The 22340-nt window shown below is 38.3% G+C and overlaps 1 protein-coding gene across 1 annotated transcript in view; it reads left to right on the top strand.

The window, feature by feature from the left end:
- Positions 1-21897, top strand: part of IL2RA (interleukin 2 receptor subunit alpha) — a 46585-nt gene extending 24688 nt beyond the window's left edge. Inside the window, exons 3-10 of the mRNA XM_043967987.1 lie at positions 2674-2865; positions 4271-4384; positions 7465-7650; positions 9960-10013; positions 11599-11652; positions 12611-12664; positions 14310-14376; positions 21079-21897. Of these exons, the coding sequence (XP_043823922.1) occupies positions 2674-2865; positions 4271-4384; positions 7465-7650; positions 9960-10013; positions 11599-11652; positions 12611-12664; positions 14310-14376; positions 21079-21106 (749 nt within the window). The 3' untranslated portion in view covers positions 21107-21897. The remainder of the gene's footprint in view (positions 1-2673; positions 2866-4270; positions 4385-7464; positions 7651-9959; positions 10014-11598; positions 11653-12610; positions 12665-14309; positions 14377-21078) is intronic.
- Positions 21898-22340: the final 443 nt, after the last annotated feature.

Here is a 22340-nt window from a genome sequence, read left to right as displayed (position 1 = left end):
TGATATTAATTGTTTATTACTATAAGAGAAAAATAACTATTTCTCTCACCATCTATGTCAATTGCCTATGGTGATAATCCCAGTTTGAGATAATGAGAATCCAGTATCATTACCTCCTCCTCACTCAGATCCATCTGAAAATACTCTTTTCTCCAAAGTTTTCTTAGAGCATTCTACTAGGTTTCCCTCCTTAAATTGGCTTCAGATATCCAGATAGTGAATAATTTTTCACAATTGAATAGCCTCTCAATGCCAAAACTCAACCACCCAATTAATGAGAATAGTTTAACCTATCAAGGAAACATGATTAAAGTCTCAAAAAGGACGTAATCTTTTAACCTTATTAAATTTCCGAGGCTTACTCCTGGTTACTCTATTTCTAAGCCTCATTTAATCTCTAACCCCTGGCTTAACATACTAAATGCCTGACCTATTTATAAACCATATCAGAGGCAGTAGGACTGTGTCCAAAGGCAAGGATCTAAGAGAAGCAATGTCATATACAGGGGGAAATTACCAGCTTAGTTTGACTGAACTAGAGAGTATATAAAGGGGATTAATATCAAATAAAATTGGAAAGATAGATGAAAGCCATATTATGGAGGACTTTAAATGTCAGGCTGAGAATTTTTTATTTTATCTTAGAGGCACTAGGAAGTCACTGAAGATTATTGAATGGTGTGATGATATGATCAGATCTGTGTTTTATGTATATCAATTTGGCAGCTGTGTGGAGAATGGATTGGAGAATTGTTGTTGTTTGTTGTTGTTTGTCCTTCATTCTTGAAGAGGACCATGGCATCAGGATAATGTAATGACTTGCAGTGAATTGGATTTAAGTGAGGCAGGGCTGTGCAAAGTCACCAGAGCCATATGGGTCCAGTGGAAGATACATATCAGGATAACTGGAGGTGGCCCTGGATTTTTAAGGCAATTATGATTAAGTGACTTGCACAGGGTTACATAGCTAGTAAGTATCTGAGGTAAGATTTGAACTCATGTCCTCCCAACTTCAGGACCAGTGCTCTATCCACTGCACCACCTAGATGTCCAGAGTTGGAAAGCAGAGAGCCTAAGAAGGTGCTGCAAAATTGTTCAGGCAAGACCTGAGAAGGGCTTCAACTTGAATAGATGAATGAGTAAAGAGAACAGATATAAGATATGTTGTAGAGAAAGATGTGAAAAGACTTAGCAATTGATAGATATTGGTCGGGATGGGGAGCAGTGATGAAGAAAAGAAATGAATATTAGAGTATCACTCTAATATTGTAAACCTGATTGGGAAGATGGCAGTGCCATTGAGAGAAATAGAAAGGTTTGGATCAAGAATGAGTTGGAGGTGGGGCAGCTAGATGGCAAAGTGGATAGAGCACCGGCCCTGGAGTCAGGAGTACCTGAGTTCAAATCAGGCCTTAGACATTTAACACTCACTAGCTGTGTGACCCTGGGCAAGTCACTTAACCCCAATTGCCTCACTAAAAAAAAAAAAAAAAAAAAAGAATGAGTTGGAGGTGTGGAGTGGAAGATTGGGGTGGAGGAAATGTATTGAGTTTTATTTGGGGCATGTTGAGTTTGAAATACCTATGAGACATTTAGATGAAGATGCACCACAGGCACTTAGTGATACTGGACTAGAGTTTAAGAGAGATATTAGGTCTGAATAGATTTGTGAGTCTTCTGTACAGAGAAGGGGAGGGGAAAGGAGAAGAGAAGAGGGAAGAGGAGGAAAATACAGAAAATAGCATAGAAAGAAATGAGAAGAGTCAAGGACAAAGCCTTGGGGAATGTCCATATTTAGCAGATGGGAGCAGGATAATGATTCAGCAACAGAAAAAGCAGGACAAGGATCACATAGGATAAGAAAGATTGAATGGGCTACAATCTTCGCCTTTGGAGGGAACTCCCAAATTGATGATATCACAAAGCTATTTGAGTATATCTGTCTGCTTGCCTAAATGATTAAAATTTGTACATATTGTCTCCCCTGAAAGAAGATAATATTCTGAGCTGGAATTGTTTCACTTTCATTTTTGTATCTGCAGTGCCTGACACATAGTAGGTGCTTAATAAATGCTTGCTGATTGATGTACAGGTTATCCCGGATGCCACTGGTATTTGATGTCTAGGACTCTCTTATAGTGGTAGATCCAGGGTCAATCAAGCAGGTAAATATTGAGAATAAATATTCTCAGCAAGTGTTGGGTTGGATGGGCAGGTGCAGGAAAGTAGACAGTGACACCTATCTCCCAAGAAAAGGGAGGCTGAGGAAGTACTCACATATGGAGAAATTGAATCTAGGAGGTCAAAACAGGGCAGCTGTTCTGGGTGGGCAAAATAAGAAATGGATTCTAGGATTTCTACTAAAGTGAAAAAGTATGAATGGAGATGTTTTGCAAAGTGTTGTGTTCAAACCATTATTCTATGCTTCCTAGAATGAACTCTGGACCTCCTGGGGAAGTAGCTTTGTCTCTTTCAAGGCTTTTGAGCCTGTCCAAGGAAGAAGCAGTTCTTTGTCCTAGGGTGATAGAGGAACTATTCCAAGTCTCAGAATAGCCAAGATCCTTCCACAAAATCATTGCTCTTCAATTCATCCACTGGGGATAGAGTCCTTTAAGGTACATTTGCCTAAAACTAACATCTTAATGGTTTTGGTTTTGGTTTTTTCTCTTTCAGAAGAAGAATGCCCACATCCACCTCAAATTGACTCTGCCTCTTATGAAACACAAATTTATATGACAGGCACAAAATTAGACTGTTCCTGTAAACCTGGTTATGATAGGAAGGAAGGGACTCCCTTCTTTGTAGTGTGTGCAGCTAACTACGGGCATCCTTCCTGGAGTGGAAAGTGTCAGTGTAAGAGTAAATGTAAGTATTTCCTTTTGTAACCCAACAAGGAAGAAAAACTATTCTTTCTATATGGGAACTTCATAGTTCTATAAGGTTTCTCCAGGTGATCCATAGCCTTCTCCCCTTCTCTGATAGAATATATGCTAATAAAATGACACAGATTCATTGGCAGCTCTCCAAAGATAATTTTTTTCCTTTTTTTAAATATTTGTCTACAAATTTGGTAACTCCCTCCACCAATGCAGATCAATAACTCCTCAATGATACAGCCTTTGAGATCTTGTCTGGGGTACTGAATGTATGTGCAATCAGGGGCAGAATTTGAACTCAGGTCTTTCTAACTCCCAAGTCATTCCTCTATATAAATGTTAGATGCAAGCTCAAGGGTCATCTTTTACAGATAAAACTCCAGGAATCTGCAACATTAAAAGTCATATAGAAATCAGCAGTAGAATTCATTATATCATGTTTCCTGTGCCTCTCAAATGAATCAAAGATTATAGCTGGTTCTGATTTCTCCCTCTTTGGTTTCCAGTGCCACTTTCCTCAGCCTTCTCTAGCTTGAAGTTTGTGGTACCTGCCACCATCATTTTTGATGACTACAAGCATATAGAGGACCAGGATCAGGAAGACCTGCAGTCAAGTCCTATGTCTGATATATACTAGCTATGTGATCATTTTGCAAATTAATTGTTAACCTGTATGAATGAAAGAAGATATCCTTAGGAATTCACTAGACCAATGACAGGTGTGGACAAGGTGGGGGGGAAGAATGTTCTAATATGTTTCTCTCTTACAACAAAGCATAAAAATATCTCCATCATTTAGCATTAGAAAACCAAGAAAAAACAAATTTACAAAATTAGAAGTGTTGAAAGAACAAGTTTCTGTTGCTCCTAATTTCTGATACCAATTAATAAAAAAAATAGATACAGGTGTTTTAGGGCCTGAACAACTTCTGGGGTCTGCAAGGAATCTCAGTCCTGATCACAGGTCAGAGGAAGTACCCTGTCTATTCTGTCAGGTGGTTTCATTATATGTAGCAACACCAACCAGTGACCCAGAAGAAACACAATAGGTATCCCCAAAAAAGCAGATGTTTTAAACTGTGCTTGCTTCATTGGGGTGCCAGAAATTGAAAAATTGGTTCTTTTCCCTGTTTCTCCTAGAGGGATTTCATCCCTGACACCTGCAATCATCAACATTCAAATGATAGTAATTATAAGTGTTTGATCTGCTACAAATGTCACAAGACTAAGAAGAGCTGCTGGGGCATTTGACCAGTTTTCTGATCACTTACAGTTATTGGTTAAAAGTACTGTGCAGTTATTACTGCAACATAATATTTTCCCATATTTGTATAAATTTCTGTATTATTTTCAAGTTTTGAGTTTGTTTGCTTTTTGTTCACATGTACACCTAGCCCCTCAGAGCCATGAAGAAGAACATGTCGCAAGTGTTCCTTCTAACCCTGGAAAACAGACAAACAGAATGCAAACAAGTACAGAGAACATACTTCACACTTATAGCCTCACAAGTAAGAAATGGAGCAGGTAACAATGGAATTCTCTAATTGACTCCTCCAGCAGCGGATATCTTCTTTCTCATAAGTACATGACATATTTTTCCTTGAAGACTTAAAGGCTCAAAATATCATATTATCTGTTCACCTCCTCTTAGGATATAACACATAGAAAGAACTGATTTAATGACTTTTGCAGGAAAAGCCTATCACCATCTCAGACAAATGTATAATATGGTAATCTGGACTCAGTGTTCTTCTCCTAGAGGTAATATAGACTTTATCAGTCTGGGATAGTGGAGTAATAAAATCTCAAGTTGGATTTCCACTGTGTTTTTCTTTCAAGCACCAAGCATCAAAATATGAGCAGAAAGGAGTTTAGTTAGATGAAAGTAATAATTTCTTACATGTTAGGGTGACTAAACATCGACAAGACATCACAGGAGATGGTAGAATTTCCAATTTTGAAAATCCTTAAAATTGGAAAGGTCTTTCTTGCATGTCTTCATTATTGACTTATTTGGAGGCAGGATGCAGAATTGAATAATAATAACCTACAATTTTATAAAATATAAGGGTTATCAATATGCTTTATTTGCAACAATCTTGTGAAGTAAGTTGTTGCTGGTATTTCACTGATGAGTAAACTGAAGTTCACAGGAGCTGTCAGTTTCATCAGCAAAGGGAATTCCCAGGAAAGAAACTCTTTCTACCAACTTAAAGATTTAGAGAGTTGCTTAGTGCACTGAGAGTTTAAAAGCTGTGGGTCAGGGCGGCTAGGTGACGCAGTGGATAAAGCACCAGCCCTGGATTCAGGAGTACCTGAGTTCAAATCCGGCCTCAGACACTTGACACTTACTAGATGTGTGACCCTGGGCAAGTCACTTAACCCTCATTGCCCCACAAAAAAAAAAAAGTCAGAACAAATAAATCAGACCTCTAGTAAATGGAATATTCAGCATAAAAGCCTTGAACTAATAATACTTTGCAAGTATCTTCTTTCAAAAAAAGAAAATCCTTTTCATCAAAGATCCCTTCCTCTTCTTTCTCTCTATCTTCTCCAACTTATCTACAACCATAACAGGAAAATAAAATGTTTCCTCAAAAAAAAAAAAAAAGATTGATAGTTTGCCCAAGAAAGAAGTTTCTCTCCATTCTCTTTCTCTCTATTTTCTCTAAAGTTTCTCCTAAATTATTTCCTCATAGATCCTCATAGACCTAAGTTAAACTTCACCTGTATCCTGATTCTAATGGGACTGACATATCATAGAATGATAATAACAACTTTTATTCCTATTTTATCTGGTCTTAAAAAGACATTGATAGTTTCTATTGCCTCTTTAGAAAAAGGTTTTGAAACAGGAGTCACATATAGATATAGAAAATATATAGAAATGTTGATATAATTTATTTAAATACACACATTTCATTTGATCTCCATGAGTTGGTTCAAAAGGGATTATTAGGGACAGCTAGGTGGCGCAGTGGATAGAGCACCGGCCCTGGAGTCAGGAGTACCTGAGTTCAAATCCGGCCTCAGACACTTAACACTTACTAGCTGTGTGACCCTGGGCAAGTCACTTAACCCCAATTGCCTCACTAAAAAAAAAAAAAAAGAAAAAAGAAAAAAAGGGATTATTAGTCTTGCTTGATAAACAGAGACAGACTAAGGTACATGGTGCTTCAGTGGTTCCATGTATGACTTAAAGAGTTTGTTCTGAGGGGACCCCCTCCAAGAGATCATCACAGTAAGAAAACATACTTATGCATCTTGTCACTATACTATTGTCTATGCCAGCTACTCTCTCCTCCCCTCCCTTCTTGAATGTTTTTGGAAAAAGTTTTATTCTAGTAAATTTCTGCTTCTTAGAATCTCTGAAATCTTAGAATCTTCAAGACTTCAACTCAAATGCCACCTTCTTCAAGAGTGCCACAGCTGATAGTACCTTCCCCACTAAGATTATTTTCCATCTGCTCTGCTTGTATGTATACATATTTACTAACTTGCTGTCTTTCTCATTAGAAGGTAAATTTCCTAAGATCGGGGAATTTTTTGCCTTTCTTTGTATATTCAGTGTTTAATACAGTGCCTGATATCCCAGAAAGTTTTAATAACAGAGAAGTGGTACCAGGTAGCAGCAGGACTGGAACTAGAATTCAGGTCACTTGATCAAACAAGATAATGTACATGAAACACTTTGTGAGGCAACTGATGATTCAGTGGATGGAGCTCAGGAATATCTGAGTTCAAACCCAGCCTCAGAGAATTAGTGGTCGTGTGACCCTGGGCAAGTCACTTAACATCTGTTTTCCTGTTTCCAAAATTGCAAAATGGGGATAATAATAGCACCTACCTCTCAGGGTTGTTATGAGGATTAAATGAGATAATATTTGTTAAAAAGTGCTTAGCACAGTTCTTGGCACATAGTAGGTGCTACATCAATGCTTATTCCTTTCCTTTCCCTATTTTGCAAACCTTAAGTGCTATATAAATTACATTAGCTGAAGGCTCTTTCCATGGATAATTCCATTTAACTATAGGTCTGATTTATTAATTGTTTCAATTACCAAGAAAAGTTTAAAGTATCTAGGTTAGTTGTTACAATGTGATTCCTCCATCCCTTCAATCCAATTGAAACATTTATTTAATGTCTACTATGTATAAGGCACTGTTTGGGGTGCTGAGTTGCAAAGACAATAAGCAGTCTAACCGTCAAGTTCATATCCTAGTAATCTGGAGAGAGAACGTTGGACAAGAGCACATAAAACATGCATAAAAATTTGTTTTCAAAGATGTAACATGATAGAGGCACCACAGTTTAGCACTGCAATGCAATCTCAAAAATTCATTTGGTTCTTTGTTTTGCATTAACATGTACTGAAAATATTGTCCACATGAATAGTTTTAAGGTTCCTGAAGTAGAAGACAAATTAATGTTCTTCCTACAAGGAAAAAATAATAAATGGCTGGCTTTCTGAAGTCAGTAATGAGTAGGAAGCAAGGTTCCATGTCTCTATTCACCCTCTAGGCAGAAAGTCAGTAACTTCTATTCTCAACATCATCTTTAATTTCTGCACTTTGTTCTCTTCTTAAGGTCACTGCCAGGAACCTGTACTCTGGAGCCATGCTAGTGGAACAAAGAATTATCAGTTCATGGTGGGACAGAAGCTTCAATACCAGTGTCTTGAAACAGCTATATATAGTGGTACTGCTGAGAGTACCTGCATGAAAATCAATGGACAAATAACATGGACTAAACCCCATCTAAAATGCACTGTCAGTGAGTAAAGTCCTTTTCCAGTTATTTTTGTGATCCCTGCCTCTTCTCCACTTCTCTACCTCCTACTCCCAGACTAATGCATGGCTTCTCTGATAGCGTGCTTTTAGCCTCCCAATCAGAATGTTGTAAAGTGTTAAACCCCAATATCCAACACAGAACCCCCATTTTGAGGGTCAGTTTAAATACTAATTAGTTTTTATGAGTCAGATGACCTCTTGGGTGCCTCGTGGTTATGATTTTAGCAGTGACTCTGAATAGTTTTATCATGCAATTTGAATGGAGGCAAGGATGACATGGAGGTGACATTTCATTAAAGGCACTGATTGCCTTGCTTCCAGATACCCAGGACACAGAAACATCTCCTGCCTTCTGGTTGAACTTCCAAAGTCTCCTGGAACACAATAGGCACTAGTCCTTCTTTTACAGTTTGTTCTACCCAAATTCATCAACCAATTCAGATTCTGGTGACCATTATTTACTGATTCATAGAACATTATTATTCTCTCTGTCTCTCTGTCTCTCTCTGTCTCTCTGTCTCTCTGTTTCTCTCTCTCTCTCTCTCTCTGTCTCTCTACCCAGAGATCCATTCCATGATTCACACAAATAACCTCAAGTCTCTACCATCCCTAAAAAAAATAGACATTAATTTCTACTATATTCAATAGCTATTATCCTCTAGCTCTCCTCTCTTGAACTTTTTTTTTTTTGGAAAATCAGTACATTAGGTGTTTCTCCTTCTTCTCCTAAACCTCTACAACTTCATCATTAGCTTCTAACCTCATAATTCAACTGAAAATTCTCCCTTCAGTGTTACTAATAATGGGGGTTTTTCATTTTTTTGTGAGGCAATTGGGGTTAAGTAACTTGCCCAGGGTCACACAGCTAGTAAGTGTTAAGTGTCTGAGGCCTGATTTGAACTCAGGTCCTCCTGAGTCCAAAGCCAGTGCTCTATCCACTGTGCCACCTAGCTGCCCCGACTAATAATGTTTTAACTGCCAAACTTGCTAACCTTTTCTCAGTCCCCAATTCTTCCTGACCTCTCTGAAATATTTGGCACTATTAACCACCTTCTTTTCCTGTATATTTCTCTATGGGTTTCTGTAAAACTGCTATCTTGGTCTTCCTTCTACCTTTTGTACTGTTCCATTGGGGCAGCTAGGTGGCACAATGAATACAACACTGGCTCTGAAGTTGGGAGAACCTGAGTTAAATTTTCACCTCTTACTAGCTGTATGACCCTGGGCAAGTCACTTAACCCCAATTGCCTTAAACATCTGGGGCTATCTCCAGTCATCTTGATGTATATCTTGCCACTGGACCCAGATGGCTCTGGAGGAGAGAATGAGGTTGGTGACCTTGCACAGCCCTCCCTCACTTAAAAATCCAATTCATGCAGCAGCTAAGTGACACAGTGGATAAAGCACCAGCCCTGGATTCAGGAGGACCTGAGTTCAAATCTGGCCTCAGATACTTGACACTTATAAGCTGTGTGACCCTGGGCAAGTCACTTAACCTTCATTGCTCCACCAGAAAAAAAATCCAATTCACTGCAAGTCATTCCATGGTCCTCTTGAAGGATGAAGGACAAACAACAACTGTTCCATTAGAGTTTGCTTTATTGTATATTCACCCACTCAACACCCACAAACTATGGATATCCTCCAAGGCTCTGCATTTGGCCTGCTTCTCTTTCATCTCTATCTATAGCTTTTCCTTTAGTGACCTTAACAATTATCATCTCTAAACACAAGTACCGAAATGATTTTCCATGGAGACAAACTATTGATTGTAATACTAGGATACAGAAAGTGAAAAGTGATTTACTTAAGTAAATGCCTCCAGAAGACACATTGTGTATATATCAGTAAACCCTAAAGACTGACATAGTTGATTGCAGCCACCTTTCAATCTTTTTTTTTTTTAGTAAGGCAATTGGGGTTAAGTGACTTGCCCAGGGTCACACAGCTAGTCAACCTTTCAATTCTAACAGAGAGGGGCATGTAACAAGCATCCATCCCCTTTGCTTTGCTCTGATTTCATTTATGCTAGACTTTAAAGTAAAAAAAAAAAAAGTACTTAGTCTTTATGAAAAGGTAAAGGACACTTAGCCTTGGACACAAAGTATGGCAAATCCTGGGAGGCTAGTAGGAGGAAGCTAGACCCATTGTCCACCTTCCTACCTCTCTTTATTGAACTTCTAATTCATTCATGAACCACATTATTGTACTGTTTGATGTAATTAGAATAACAGACTTTTTCCCACTTGTCACAATTCCTAGAAAACATGCTCAATAATGGTTTTTTCACAGCTACCACTGAAACATCTGTACCAACTTCATTTACTACAGAGCATAAGACAGCAGGTAAGTCAAATTATTTTATGTTTACTTGTACCTTAAGAACAATTATTAAACATGTTAAAAAGCCCCCACTCTGGGTACTATGGAATGTTTGTCAAAGTTAAGGACATAGCCAGACTCCAGCATAACTCATATTGATACATAACTTTTTATGATAGGTTCTCAAACCATAGTCAATCAGCTGCTGGAGAGCTAACTTGGAACAGCAGAATGCCCTTTCAGGCCAGGTGATATTTAAGTGTGTTGGATGAGGCAAAGGTGAAGAAATAAGTGAATAATAATAAGTGAAGAAATAAGAAATAAGTGAAGGCAAAAGTGATGATGATGGCGTTTTTACACTACTCTATACTCTCTTCTTGTTGGGCTTGGGTCAGATGTTAGGTAGCTATGTGGCATAGTGGATAGAGTGTTGCATTTGAGGTCAGGAAGATCAGAATTCAAATCCAGTCCCAGACACTTCCTGGCTGTGTGACCCATAGCAAGTCACATAAACTCTGACTTAATTTCCTTATCTGTAAAATGGGGACAATAATAATACATACCTCAGAGGGTTGTTGTGTATATTTCTTTACCAATCTTAAAACATTTTATAAATGTTACTTATGATGATGTTTGAGGGTTTTCTTGTTTTTGTGGTTAATACCATTGACTGAGGAGAATAATTCTTCCTCTGTACTAGGCATCTCGTTTCTTAAACTACTTTGAACATTGTTGTCTATGGCAACAGAGACTTCTGTGGGTACTTTTAATGGAAATATGGTAGATTGGAAAAAAATTGTTCTATCCTTCACAGTTTCTCTTTGAAGAATTAGAAGGTCACCGATGAGACAATAACACCAGAATTTTTAGAGATACATTTACCTTGGAAAGCCAAATGGAGGGCTTGAAGAACTATATCCTCAATTTTTGCCTAGAGTTCTCAACAAACTACTGTACTGTTAGAATGAAAGTATTAGTTACTGTTGAGAGATTTAAGTTAACTATGAAGGAGTTGAGCCAACAATACTCAAAAATAAAATCCAAAACCTCCCCCAATAAAGTGATGGTGAGGTGAGAATATGATAGAAAAACCAGGAAAGTAACATTCTACGATTGTTAACCTTTGTTTTCTGGTCAGGAAAATCTGACCCACAAGACTGCATCTGTAAAAAGTGGACCAATCCTGAGAATGGAATAATTAATTAAAGGGATGATACTGCATTTGGCAAAAAAGTTAATCATTCGTAAGAATATTGGGTGATTCTTGGTAGATCAAGAGTTACCTGGAAATTAACATCCCTATTTCTGTAAAAGAGACCAACATTCTTCCAGTCACCTAGGTTGGCAAGTAAAGGGTCATCCTCACCTCTTCATTCTTAGTCACCTACCCCCACTCCATCTAACCAATTGCCAAGTCTTGTTGATTATACTTTCTCAACATCTCTTAACATCTATTTCCTTCTGTCTACACAACTTCCATGGTAAACCAAGCCCATTTCTTCTCATTTGAACTATTGCAAGAGCTCCCTAACTGATTTCCCTAAACACATTCTCTCTCAATCCTGTTCTACCAAACTGATATTCTTAAATTCCAATATTTTTCCCACAGCTTCCACTGAAACATCAGTACCAACTTCATTTACTACAGAGCATAATACAGAAGGTAAGTAAAATTATTTTGTTTACTTGTATCTTAAGAACAGTTATTAAACATGTTAAAAAGCACCCATTCTGGGTACTATGGAATGTTTGTCAAAGTTAAGGACAGACCTAGACTCTAGCAGAACTCATATTTTGACATACCTTTTTTTTTCCCATGGTTTTTTTTGGGGGGGGGGGGTGAGGCAATTGGGGTTAAGTGACTTGCCCAGGGTCACACAGCTTACTAAATGTTAAGTGTCTGAGACTGGATTTGAACTCAGGTCCTCCTGAATCCAAGGCTGGTGCTTTATCTACTGTGCCACCTAGCTGCCCCCTGGAGAGCTAACTTGAAACAACAGAATGCCCTTTCCAGCCAGGGGATATTTAAGTGTGTTGTATGAGACAAAGGTAAATATAAGGGAAGGCAAGAGTGATGATGAGGTGAGAATGTGACTAGAGAACTAGAGAGGTAACATTCTACAATTGGTTAACCTTGTTTTCTGGTCAGGGAAATCTGACCCACAAGACTACATCTGTAAAAAGTGGACCAATCCTGAGACTGGAATAATTAATGAAAGGGATGATGCTGCATTTGGCCAAAAAAAAGTTAATCATTCATAAGGATATTGGATGATTCTTGTTAGATCAAGAGTTACCTAGAAATTAACATCCCTATTTCTATAGAAGAGACCAACATTCTTCCAATCACCTAGGTTGGCAAGTAAAGGGTCATCCTCACCTCTTCATTCTTAGTCACCCTCCCTCTGCATCAATCAGTTGTAATTTCAGTTACTCAACATTTCTTACATCAATTTCCTTATGTTCACGCAACTTTCATGCTAGACTAAGCCCACATCTTCTCATTTGAACTACTGCAAGAACTTCCTAACCAATTTGCCTGAATACATTCTTTCTCATTTATCCTCCTCCATACAACTACCAAACTGATATTCTTAAATTCCAACATTTTTTTCCCACAGCTTCCACGGAAACATCTGTACCATCTTCGTTTACTACAGAATATAAGATAGCAGGTGGGTCAAATAATTTTCTGTATAATACTTGAATCTTAAGAACAGTTATTAAACATGTTTAAAAGCACCCATTCTAGGTACCATGTAATGTTTGTCAAAGTGAAGGATAGGTCCAGACTCTAGCATAACTCATATTAAGACATAGCTTTTTATGATAAGTTCTCTTAAACCCCAGGTTTGACCTAAAGAGTAGGTTGATTCCCAGAAGCTTCTGAGGTAGCCTATTGTTTCTAGAATCCAAACTCCTCTGTATAACCTTGAAATTTCTTCACAATATGATTCCAACATATCCTTCCAGAATAATTACACATTCCTCCCCTTCACATACTCTACCCTCCAGGTAAAGTGACCTACTTGTATTGCATGTACTTGATATTCCATCACCTGCCTCCATGTCTGGAATTCTCTACCTCATGCCTGAAATGTTCTACCTTACTTCTACCTCTTGGTTTCCTTCAAAGCTCAGCTCGTGCCACCCCCATCAGAAGGTCTTTCTTAATTCTTCTGCTTGTTAGTGTCTTCCCGTATCATTTTTCTTATATTTTGTATATATCTGGTATTTACTTTTCAAAAAAAAAATGTGTTACATTCTCCTTCCCCCACTCTGTCCCCTTAAATTGTTCTTATTTAACTTTCTTGAGGATAGGATTTTAGTATTTGTATCCTCAGCGGCCAGCATGGTGCCAAACTTGTAGTAGGTGCTTAATAAAGGTTCATTAATTGGAAATGAGATTGGACACATAATTTGGCCAATATATGAATGAAATAAGTGAAGTGGAAACAAGTAATTCTTAGATATGCAGGGGTGTAGGGTAGTTTTTATAATGACAGTATTCTATTAAATTTGAATAAATTCTAAACTGTGAACAAAATCATAAAACATAAAATAAATGTTGGTAAATATAATTTCATTTAAACCAAATACTTAGGGTACCAAGTAATAGGACTAACAAAATAACAGACACCAAGAAAATCATTTGGCTTAATGGATTAAATGTGATAGTTACACATGAAAGATGATAACTGTATGTGCATACACACATATACCCAGGGACAACCAATAGTTGAGTGTTCATCTTACACCTGCCTCTCTTTCCCCAACATCTTCAAACTTTCCATTACCTACTAGCATCTACCTTGAAGCCCAAGATCAGCTCACTGTTCATTAGCCCTTATAGCTGTGAGAAGATAGGGACTGGTTTCATCCTGAAAATTAGTTTCATACACAAAGATGAAAAGTAAAGCTAAGATCTTTGAGCTGGCCTTGACTGGGCTCTAGACTTGCATTTACTCTGTAGTCTAGACCTTCTTATCACCTCCCTTCCTATATTGGCATGACCCCCTCCCTTCCTTCCAGGGCAGACTTTGAGGGAGGTGACATGAATAGGCTTTTTCCCACCTCAGCCTTGTTAACTTCATAGCAAACATGTAAGAGGGCCAGTAGAGATAACCTGATTTTTTTTTTTGCTCTACTAAAAGTTGGACAAGGAAACAGCAATCAGTCAATCAATAAACATTTCCTTCTTTGGGGAACCCTTGACTAAAAGTACAATTGTAAACAGGATTTGCCTGGTCTACCAGGCTCAAGCAACTACTACTTCCCATAAGTTAATAGACTTAATTTTGCATTATATCTCCTTGGCAGCTGCTGTTTGTATTTTCCTAATAAGTTTTATAATCTTCCTGGTTTGGATCACCTGGAGGAAAAGATGGTAAGTCAAGTATTGACACAAATGTTTTCCAGAACTGGAAAAAGACATAAGAACAGAAGAGGCAATGGACCTGGGCAATATCCTTGTCAGCTTCCAACATAACTTCAATCAATCAATCAATAAGCATTTATCAATCCCCCTACTATGTATCAATCACTTTGGTAGGTGCTAAGGATACTAACACAAAAATGGGATAATTCTTGTGAGCAAGGAATTTATATTTTACAGGGAATATACATGTTCCCAGATATGTACAGAGAGGCTATATGTACAATAAATACATAAAAACGAGGGAGGACAAATGGTACTGACATTTGTGGGAATCAGGAAGGGCCTCAATGCATTTGAGCTGACCTTAAAGAAATATGGAGATTCCAAGAAGCAGATATAGAGATGAAAGGTCATTCCTGACATGAATGACAATCTTTGCAAAGCCACAGAGGCAGGATATAGAATAAAACATACAGAGAGTAGCTACAAGGCCAATTTGGTTAAAGTACAGAGTATGTAGGGAATAATGTATCAAAATCCTACAAAGAGGGTAGGACAGGGGTTTAGATAAAGAGCAGAAGCACTAGTCATGGAGAGTATATTGCTACTAACACTGGAAAGAGGAAAACGAAGCCAACATGGAGTCTTTTTTTAATATTTTAGACTTTTATTTTCCAAATTACATGTAAAAGCAAATTTTACTTCAATTTTTTAAAACTTTGTGTTCCAACTTCTCTTCCTCCCTCCCCTCCCACCCCCGCCCTAAGAACTCAAACAATTCAACATAAATTATACATGAGTAGTAGGCAAACAATTCTACATTATCTAGGTTGTGAGAGAAAACAGATAAAAACAAAACTTCAGATTAAGGAATTGTCAAAAAAAAAAATGTGTTCAGTCTGTTTCCAGATACCAACCATCAGTTCTTTCTCTGTAAAGTACTGCAATTTTCCTAAGATCTTCAGAGTTATATTGGATCATTGCCTTACTGAAAATAGCCACGTGCTTCCCAGCAGATCATCTTATACTAATGCTGTTATTTTGAATACAGTACATTTCTCTCTGCTTCAGTTCATGTGGGTCTTTTCACGTTTTTCTGATAGCATCCTGTTCATCATATTTTTTATATAGTACCTTCAACTTGACAGAGAATTTTCTTCACAATAGCCCAGCAGAGTAGGTACCATACATTTTCACAATTGTAGTCAATCACCATAACTATTTCCCTCCATCCCATTCCCTTCCAATGATATTTATTCTATTGTCCATCTTATTTTGCCCTAATCCTCCTCAAAAGTGTCTTGCTACTGACTGCCCCCTCCCCCACCCTACCCTCCCTTCATTCACCTTTCCCTCCTTATCCTCTTCCCTCCTACTTTCCTGTAGGGTTAAATAGATTACTCTTCCCTATTGGGGGTGTATGTGTTATTCATGGGACAGTCTTGTTAGCAGTTTCTATTGCCCTTTGTCCAAGGGTAGTACACAGGCTTTGGACATACAATCATCCAGTGTATTCACAACTCCAGTAGAAGACACAGAACCCCTCAAGGCTCAAAATCATACAGAGTTTTAGACCAAAAGCCAGTATGAGAGACTGTGGGAGACAAAATGGAATCTTCAACAAAAGGCAGTAGGAGGATAAAGTACCAGCTCTGGATTCAGGAGGACCTGAGCTCAAATCGGCCTCAGCACTTGACACTTACTAGCTGTGTGACCCTGGGCAAGTCACTTGACTCTCATTGCCCCACCCCCCAAAAAATGTAGTAGGATCTGGACCAATTAAATTAGGGTATTTCTGAATTACCTAATAAGGAATAAGGAATAGGTCAAGGATCCAGGAAACTTAAAATGTATACACAAGCAAGAGGTCTGGGGAGAACGGGAGTGCTAAAATTCCACTTTTAGGATTTATTAGCCCTTAGGATGCAGATATCCTGGGTGGGCTCTAGGGCCATGCTAGTCTAATTGGTTTTTACTGGCCCTAGTCCCAGCACCCTTCATCCAAATAAAAAACTCCTGATCCAGAACAGTAAAAGTGAACACTGAAAAAATTAGATACTCCTGCTATTCCTTGAATCGAGCAAAAGAAGGAGTTAAGTCAATGGCTCTGTAGCTATGTACCTGAGAGGAAAACATAAAAAATTATTGAATCCCCATGAAAAGCAAAAGCACCTTAATGGTGCCATCTAGGTCCATCTTCCTCCCTTGTACAAGTAATAGCCAGGGTAAAAGATGAAAGTAGAAAATCAAATCGGTCAACAGGAACAGTGAGAATGAAATTAGTTGTCTCCAGTGGCTCCATCAGTCTTGTTACCTGTGAAAATAAAGGAAGAATGTTTCAAGTCAGGGTTAAGAGTTCTCTTTCCCAACCAGCCCACATCTTCCTCTTTAGGTCTTCTCCAGCCTTTCACACCAGCCTATAAGTGCACCATCTGAAGGACAAGATCCACAGGTGGCACCATTTTCCTGGCCCACTCTCTCAAGTAGGACCCATTTATCACTACTGGTTCATTTCTACAAGGAGCACCACTACTCCTATGGCTGTCAGACCTTGGTGTCATAATCCACTTGCCAATATCTGGCCAACCATAACCCCAAGGAAATCTTGCCTAAAGATTCCCTTCTACATAGTGATAGAGTTGACAACCTGATGCAAGAAGCAGCAAGGAAGTAGTAACTGACAGAGATTCAGGATATGAACGCTTGCTTGTTCTCCATACTACTGTCAAAATCAGAGGCCTACAGGCCAGAAGAATGGCAAAGGGGAAAGATTGAATGCAGAGTGACAATTAGGAAGATATTACAATAGTCCAAATAAAGGTGATGAGGATAATTGAGTGAGTGGAAAGGAGGGAAAAGATGGTAAGAAATGTTGAAGAGGTAGAACGCACAAGACTTGAAAAACTGATTGAGCACTGGCCCGGATTCAGGAGGACCTGAGTTCAAATTTGACCACAGGACACTTGACACTACTAGCTAGTGTGACCCTGGCAAGTCACTCAACCCTCATTGCCCCCCCAAAGAAAAAAAGAAAGAAAATTGATTGTGAAAGAGGGTATTATACTTTCAAGAGTGTTGAATTTGAATGAGGAAACAGCAAGGGTTCGTATCCTGAATCTGTCAGTTACTACCTGGGTAACCTTTGGAAAGTTACTGAAGGGCTGCTGAATGACAGCAATGTGAAATGTCTAGAAAGTCTGGTCCTTTAAGAAATAAGCCCAGAAAAGATTTTAAAGAGCACCAAACAAAGAAAGATTCAATTTTTAAAAGGAAGCATAAGGAAATATCTCCATCCATTCTAAAATAAGAAGATGGCCAGAAGCCTATGTACTTTGTTTAAGTACATCTCAAGTCAGTAGAATCTCAGTCCTAAACTGTCAGAGACATATCAGTTGTCAAAGCCAGTTCCCAACAGATGCATATGTAAGGAGATGGAGACAGTACAGAGCTTCCTTAGGCAGCTGATGCTAGGACTCCCAAGGAAGCATGAACCCGGGGTGATCTCAAATCTCAGATATATTGTTTGGCCTGTGAGCTATCCAGCAAGGGAAAAGACCAACTACCATTTTGTGACTGAACACAGCAGAAACTGAAACTAGCACAGGAAAGAGAGCAGCATCTGTGTTAGGCCACTAGGGATGATGAAGAAGGCAGGGCTTGGTAGTAGCTCCAGATCTACTTCCTTATCCCAGGTTAGGGTTGTAGAAGGAGGCAGGGAGGGGGAATTAGGATGCAGCCATGCCATCCAATAGTGGATAGAACCTGATAGGATAGAAACTGACAATAGAACCTGAAAAAACACAAAGTCACCATTGGGGAACTAAGACTGGAGACATGAGTGTAACAGGGAAATATCCAATAGGGCCCCAGCCCTGGCAAGATGATGCAGTGTACCCCAGTACCCACTTGGATGTTTGATGGGCATACTTCTAGGAGTTTGTAATTAGGTAGAATTCCAAAAGCAGTCTCATCAACCTTCCAGTGGGTCTCCTACACATGTTGCCAGGATTGGGACCCAATTAAACAGTCTTCTGTTAAGAAAGCTCTTAACATGGTGTAGAAATAATATGGGATAAGAGAAGCCCAAAAGGTAAACACCAGAAGAAGAGAGTAACTGTAAAACAAGTAACAAGTAGGATCTCTGAAAAAAGAATGGCTTGCTATAAGAAGTCCAAGAGTAAATGGAAGAAATAAAGCAGGAGATTAAATTAAAAGATGATGTATACAAGTGATATCATGGAGACAAGATTTGGCAACAAATTTCCTGCGTGGGTTTAGTGTTAGTAAGGATTTGAAAGTGACACCCAGGTTTCTTATGTGGGTGGCTGAAAGGATGGTAATGTTGTTCCCAGTGAGAGGGAAGTTTGGAAGAGGAGTGACTTTGACTGGGACAGGATATCAAAAAAATATGCAAATGTGGGAGTCCAGAAATCTTATGAACCACACTCTTATTTCAAACTGGCATCAATTTTGTGTAAAAATACGTAAAATTTGATGGGAAGATAGGCAGGTACAGAGAAAGGGAGAAGAGGGAGGGGGAAAGTATATTCAAAAGTATAATCAATTCCAGCTATGGAGGGCAGATTATAAAAGGAAATTAAAAGGAGAAAGAAGAGAACCAGAGGTAGGAATATGGGCTAAGAGGAAAGGAAAGACAGAGGAATAGGACAAGTTATACATTATTAATGTAGATCCTATTCTCTTTTTTCCTTATGGAAGAAAACACAAAATTAAAATCATTAGCAATGAATGTGGATAAACACCCATAAAAGGGAAGAGGATAGAATATAAAAATTTGCAAAAAGATAAACTAAAGCATTGTATAATAATTTATTATGCCTCAGTTGAATCCAAAGAAGCAGGAATGACCTCAAACAAGAAAATTGTAAACATCGTTCAAAGAAATAAACAAGGAAGTTACATTATGCTTAAAGGCACCATAGTTGGTGAAATAGATATTTAATATGTGTGTACTTAATGGAATAGTATCTAAGCACTTGAAGGAAAAGCTAATCAAGCTACAGGTAGAAATAAACAATGAAACTATAAAACATCAATAGTTCTGTTAATATTCCCCTTTTAGATCTATAGAAATGTAACAAAAAAGATAAACAAAAAAGATGTTAAGAACCTAGTTTCTTTATCTTTTATTTCACTTAGTTAACAAGCATTTCATTTCTTTCTCTTCCACCCTTTCTACCACTACCACTACCACTGGAGGGACAAAAGGAAAAACCAGACCCATGTAACAAATATGCAGAGTTGTGATGACATCATAAACAAATTAGAGGAGCAAGGAAGAAACTATCTTTCAAATGTATGGTTAAGTGAAGAGGTCATGGCCAAATAAGGGATGAGAAAATCACAAAAGTTAAAACTGACAATCTTGGGGGAAGCTACATAGCGCAGTGGATAAAGCACCGGCCCTGGATTCAGGAGTACCTGAGATCAAATTCGGCCTCAGACACTTGACACTTACTAGCTGTGTGATCCTGGGCAAATCACTTAACCCCCATTGCTCCGCAAAAAAAAAACAAAACCTGACAATCTTGATTACATAGAATTTTAAAGATTTTTGAGCAAACAAAACTAATGCAGTTAAAATTAGACATATAACTAGAAAAAGTCTTTGTAGCAAATTTCTCTGATAAAGGTGTCATATCACATCATATCCAAGATATGAGAATTTATAATAAGAGTTATTCTCTAATAGGTCAAAGAATATAAATAGGCAGTATTCAAAGGAAAAAATCCCACCTCTCAAGAAACAAGTGAAAAAAAGGCTGCAAACCACTAATAATTAGAGAAATACACATTAAACTCTGAAGTTCATTCTCACGTATATTAGGTTGTCAAAGAAAATTTTAAAAGAAAATGGCATTGTTGGAAGTGTGGGGTGAATATGTGCCTAGTGGTAAACTGTTGATGGAGCTGGAAATTAGTCTGGTCATTCTGGAAAGCAATTTTGAAGATGTGCATCTCCTTTGACCCAGCAATACTACCACTAGAACTATGCCCCCAAAAAGATCAAAAAAAGAGAAAACGATGCATATGTGTAAAATATTTGTAGCAGCTCTTTTTGTAGCAGTAAAGAACTGAAAACTAAAAGGGGGGCACATCTATGAAGAATAGCCAAATTAAACACAATGTGATAGAATACAATTGCACCATAAGAAATAACAAAATCGGGGCAGCTAGGTGGCACAGCGGATAAAGCACTGGCCCTGGATTCAGAAGAATCTGAGTTCAAAATGTGGCCCTCATACACTTGACACTTACTTACTAGCTGTTGTGAACCTGGGCAAGTCACTTAAACCCTCATGCCCTGCCCCCCCAAAGAAAAGAAAAGTAAAGAAAAGAAATAGCAAAGTCATTTCAGAGAAACCTGGCAAGAACTGTATTGAGCTAATGCAGAATGAAATGAGCAGAATCAGGAGAAAAATTTATGTAATAACAATAGTGTAAAGAAAAAGGTTTTGAAAGAAAGTAAGTTTTGACCTCTAGTCTAGTGAGTCACAGAAGACTAGGAAGAAAAACTTGTACCCAATTATTATCAGTATCCTCATGGTAAGGTATCCTGGGATGGAATTTAAAGCTAGAGCAATCTATAAAATTATAATTTCTTCTTCTTACAATGGGGATAGAAAATAGAAATTTTCCTAAAACTGTATTATATTTTTTATATAGCTGTGTTTATGTGTGTTACTGCAGGAGAAGGAGATGGCAAAACTGGCCATGAAAAAAACAAAAGAGAGAAGTAAGAAGCCAACAATACCGTGGCAAGAATTCCATGCCTGACCAACCGTAGGACTCTTGTCTGCTTAGTGTGCTAGAGCCTTCCTTGTTTTCCCCTGACACTCCCCAAGGAGTAATCACATAAGCTAAACGGTCATGTGTAAAACCAATATATAATGACACAGAAAATCTTCCAGAAGTGTGAGGTACTGACTTATTTGATCTCCTAAATAAAGAAAGAAGACACAGCACCCTGGTTATATCAAAAACAAAGATCAATGCCCATCAGGACTGCTTTATAGAACACAATTGTGCTTGGTCCATTTTGAGCCAAGTTGGTGAGCATGGCCTAATGGATGGAGAGAGAGAAAAAAAAATAGAGCTCTTTGCTAGGCTAAAATAGTAACTTTCCTTTAGGTGTCAAATTACCCACTGATTCCATTCATTCATTCATTCAACAAAATGTTTATTAACCAATTATAAATAAGACTTGCTCTCTACCTTAAAAGAGATTTCTGTTTGGTTTTAGGGTGAGAGGGAAAGGACATAAACATGCACACACACACACACACACACACACACACACACACTAATACTTAGTAATCATTCTCCAATTTTAGTGCATTCTCAAGGGGATGGAATAATGAGTAACATGACTGACCTTAGTTACCAGGCTTAGGGGCAAATGAGAGGAGAATGACCATTTTTAAATCACCTGCCTACCTGGATCTACTGTTTAACTCCTAATCCCTCATCTCTAGACTACCTTTGAAACTTTTAGCACAAATAAACTACATGGTCTTTTTTCTTATCTCCAGTATTCAGCTATGTCCTTCATTCTTTTCCCATACCCAGGGTACTTCCTCTTATTCCCTTTGTGCTCTTTTCTTGACCTTTTTGAATACATTACCTGTCAATATCTATATCTCAGAACTGGAGGGAACAATGAAGAAAGTGAGGCAAAGAGAGGGGAAATAATATTTTTAAGGTTAAGTGACTTGCCCAAGGTCACACAGCTAGTACGTGTCAAGTGTCTGAGGCTGGATTTGAACTCAGGTCCTCCTGAATCCAGAGCCGGTGCTTTATCCACTGTGCCACCTAGCTGTCCTAGTTGTCTGTTATGAATGAAGATTTGTTAGCTAATCAATAGGATTCTCCTCAAAACTACACAGGGTATAAAGGAAAGATGCTCCTTTGGGATTTGCCTTACTTTTGCCCCAACTTCCTAATACAGAATA

This window comes from Dromiciops gliroides, chromosome 5, assembly GCF_019393635.1.
Source record: "Dromiciops gliroides isolate mDroGli1 chromosome 5, mDroGli1.pri, whole genome shotgun sequence".
In the NCBI taxonomy this organism is placed as follows: domain Eukaryota; kingdom Metazoa; phylum Chordata; class Mammalia; order Microbiotheria; family Microbiotheriidae; genus Dromiciops; species Dromiciops gliroides.
The sequence above is the reverse complement of the archived record's forward strand: the minus strand, read 5'-3'. Positions and strand labels throughout refer to the sequence as shown.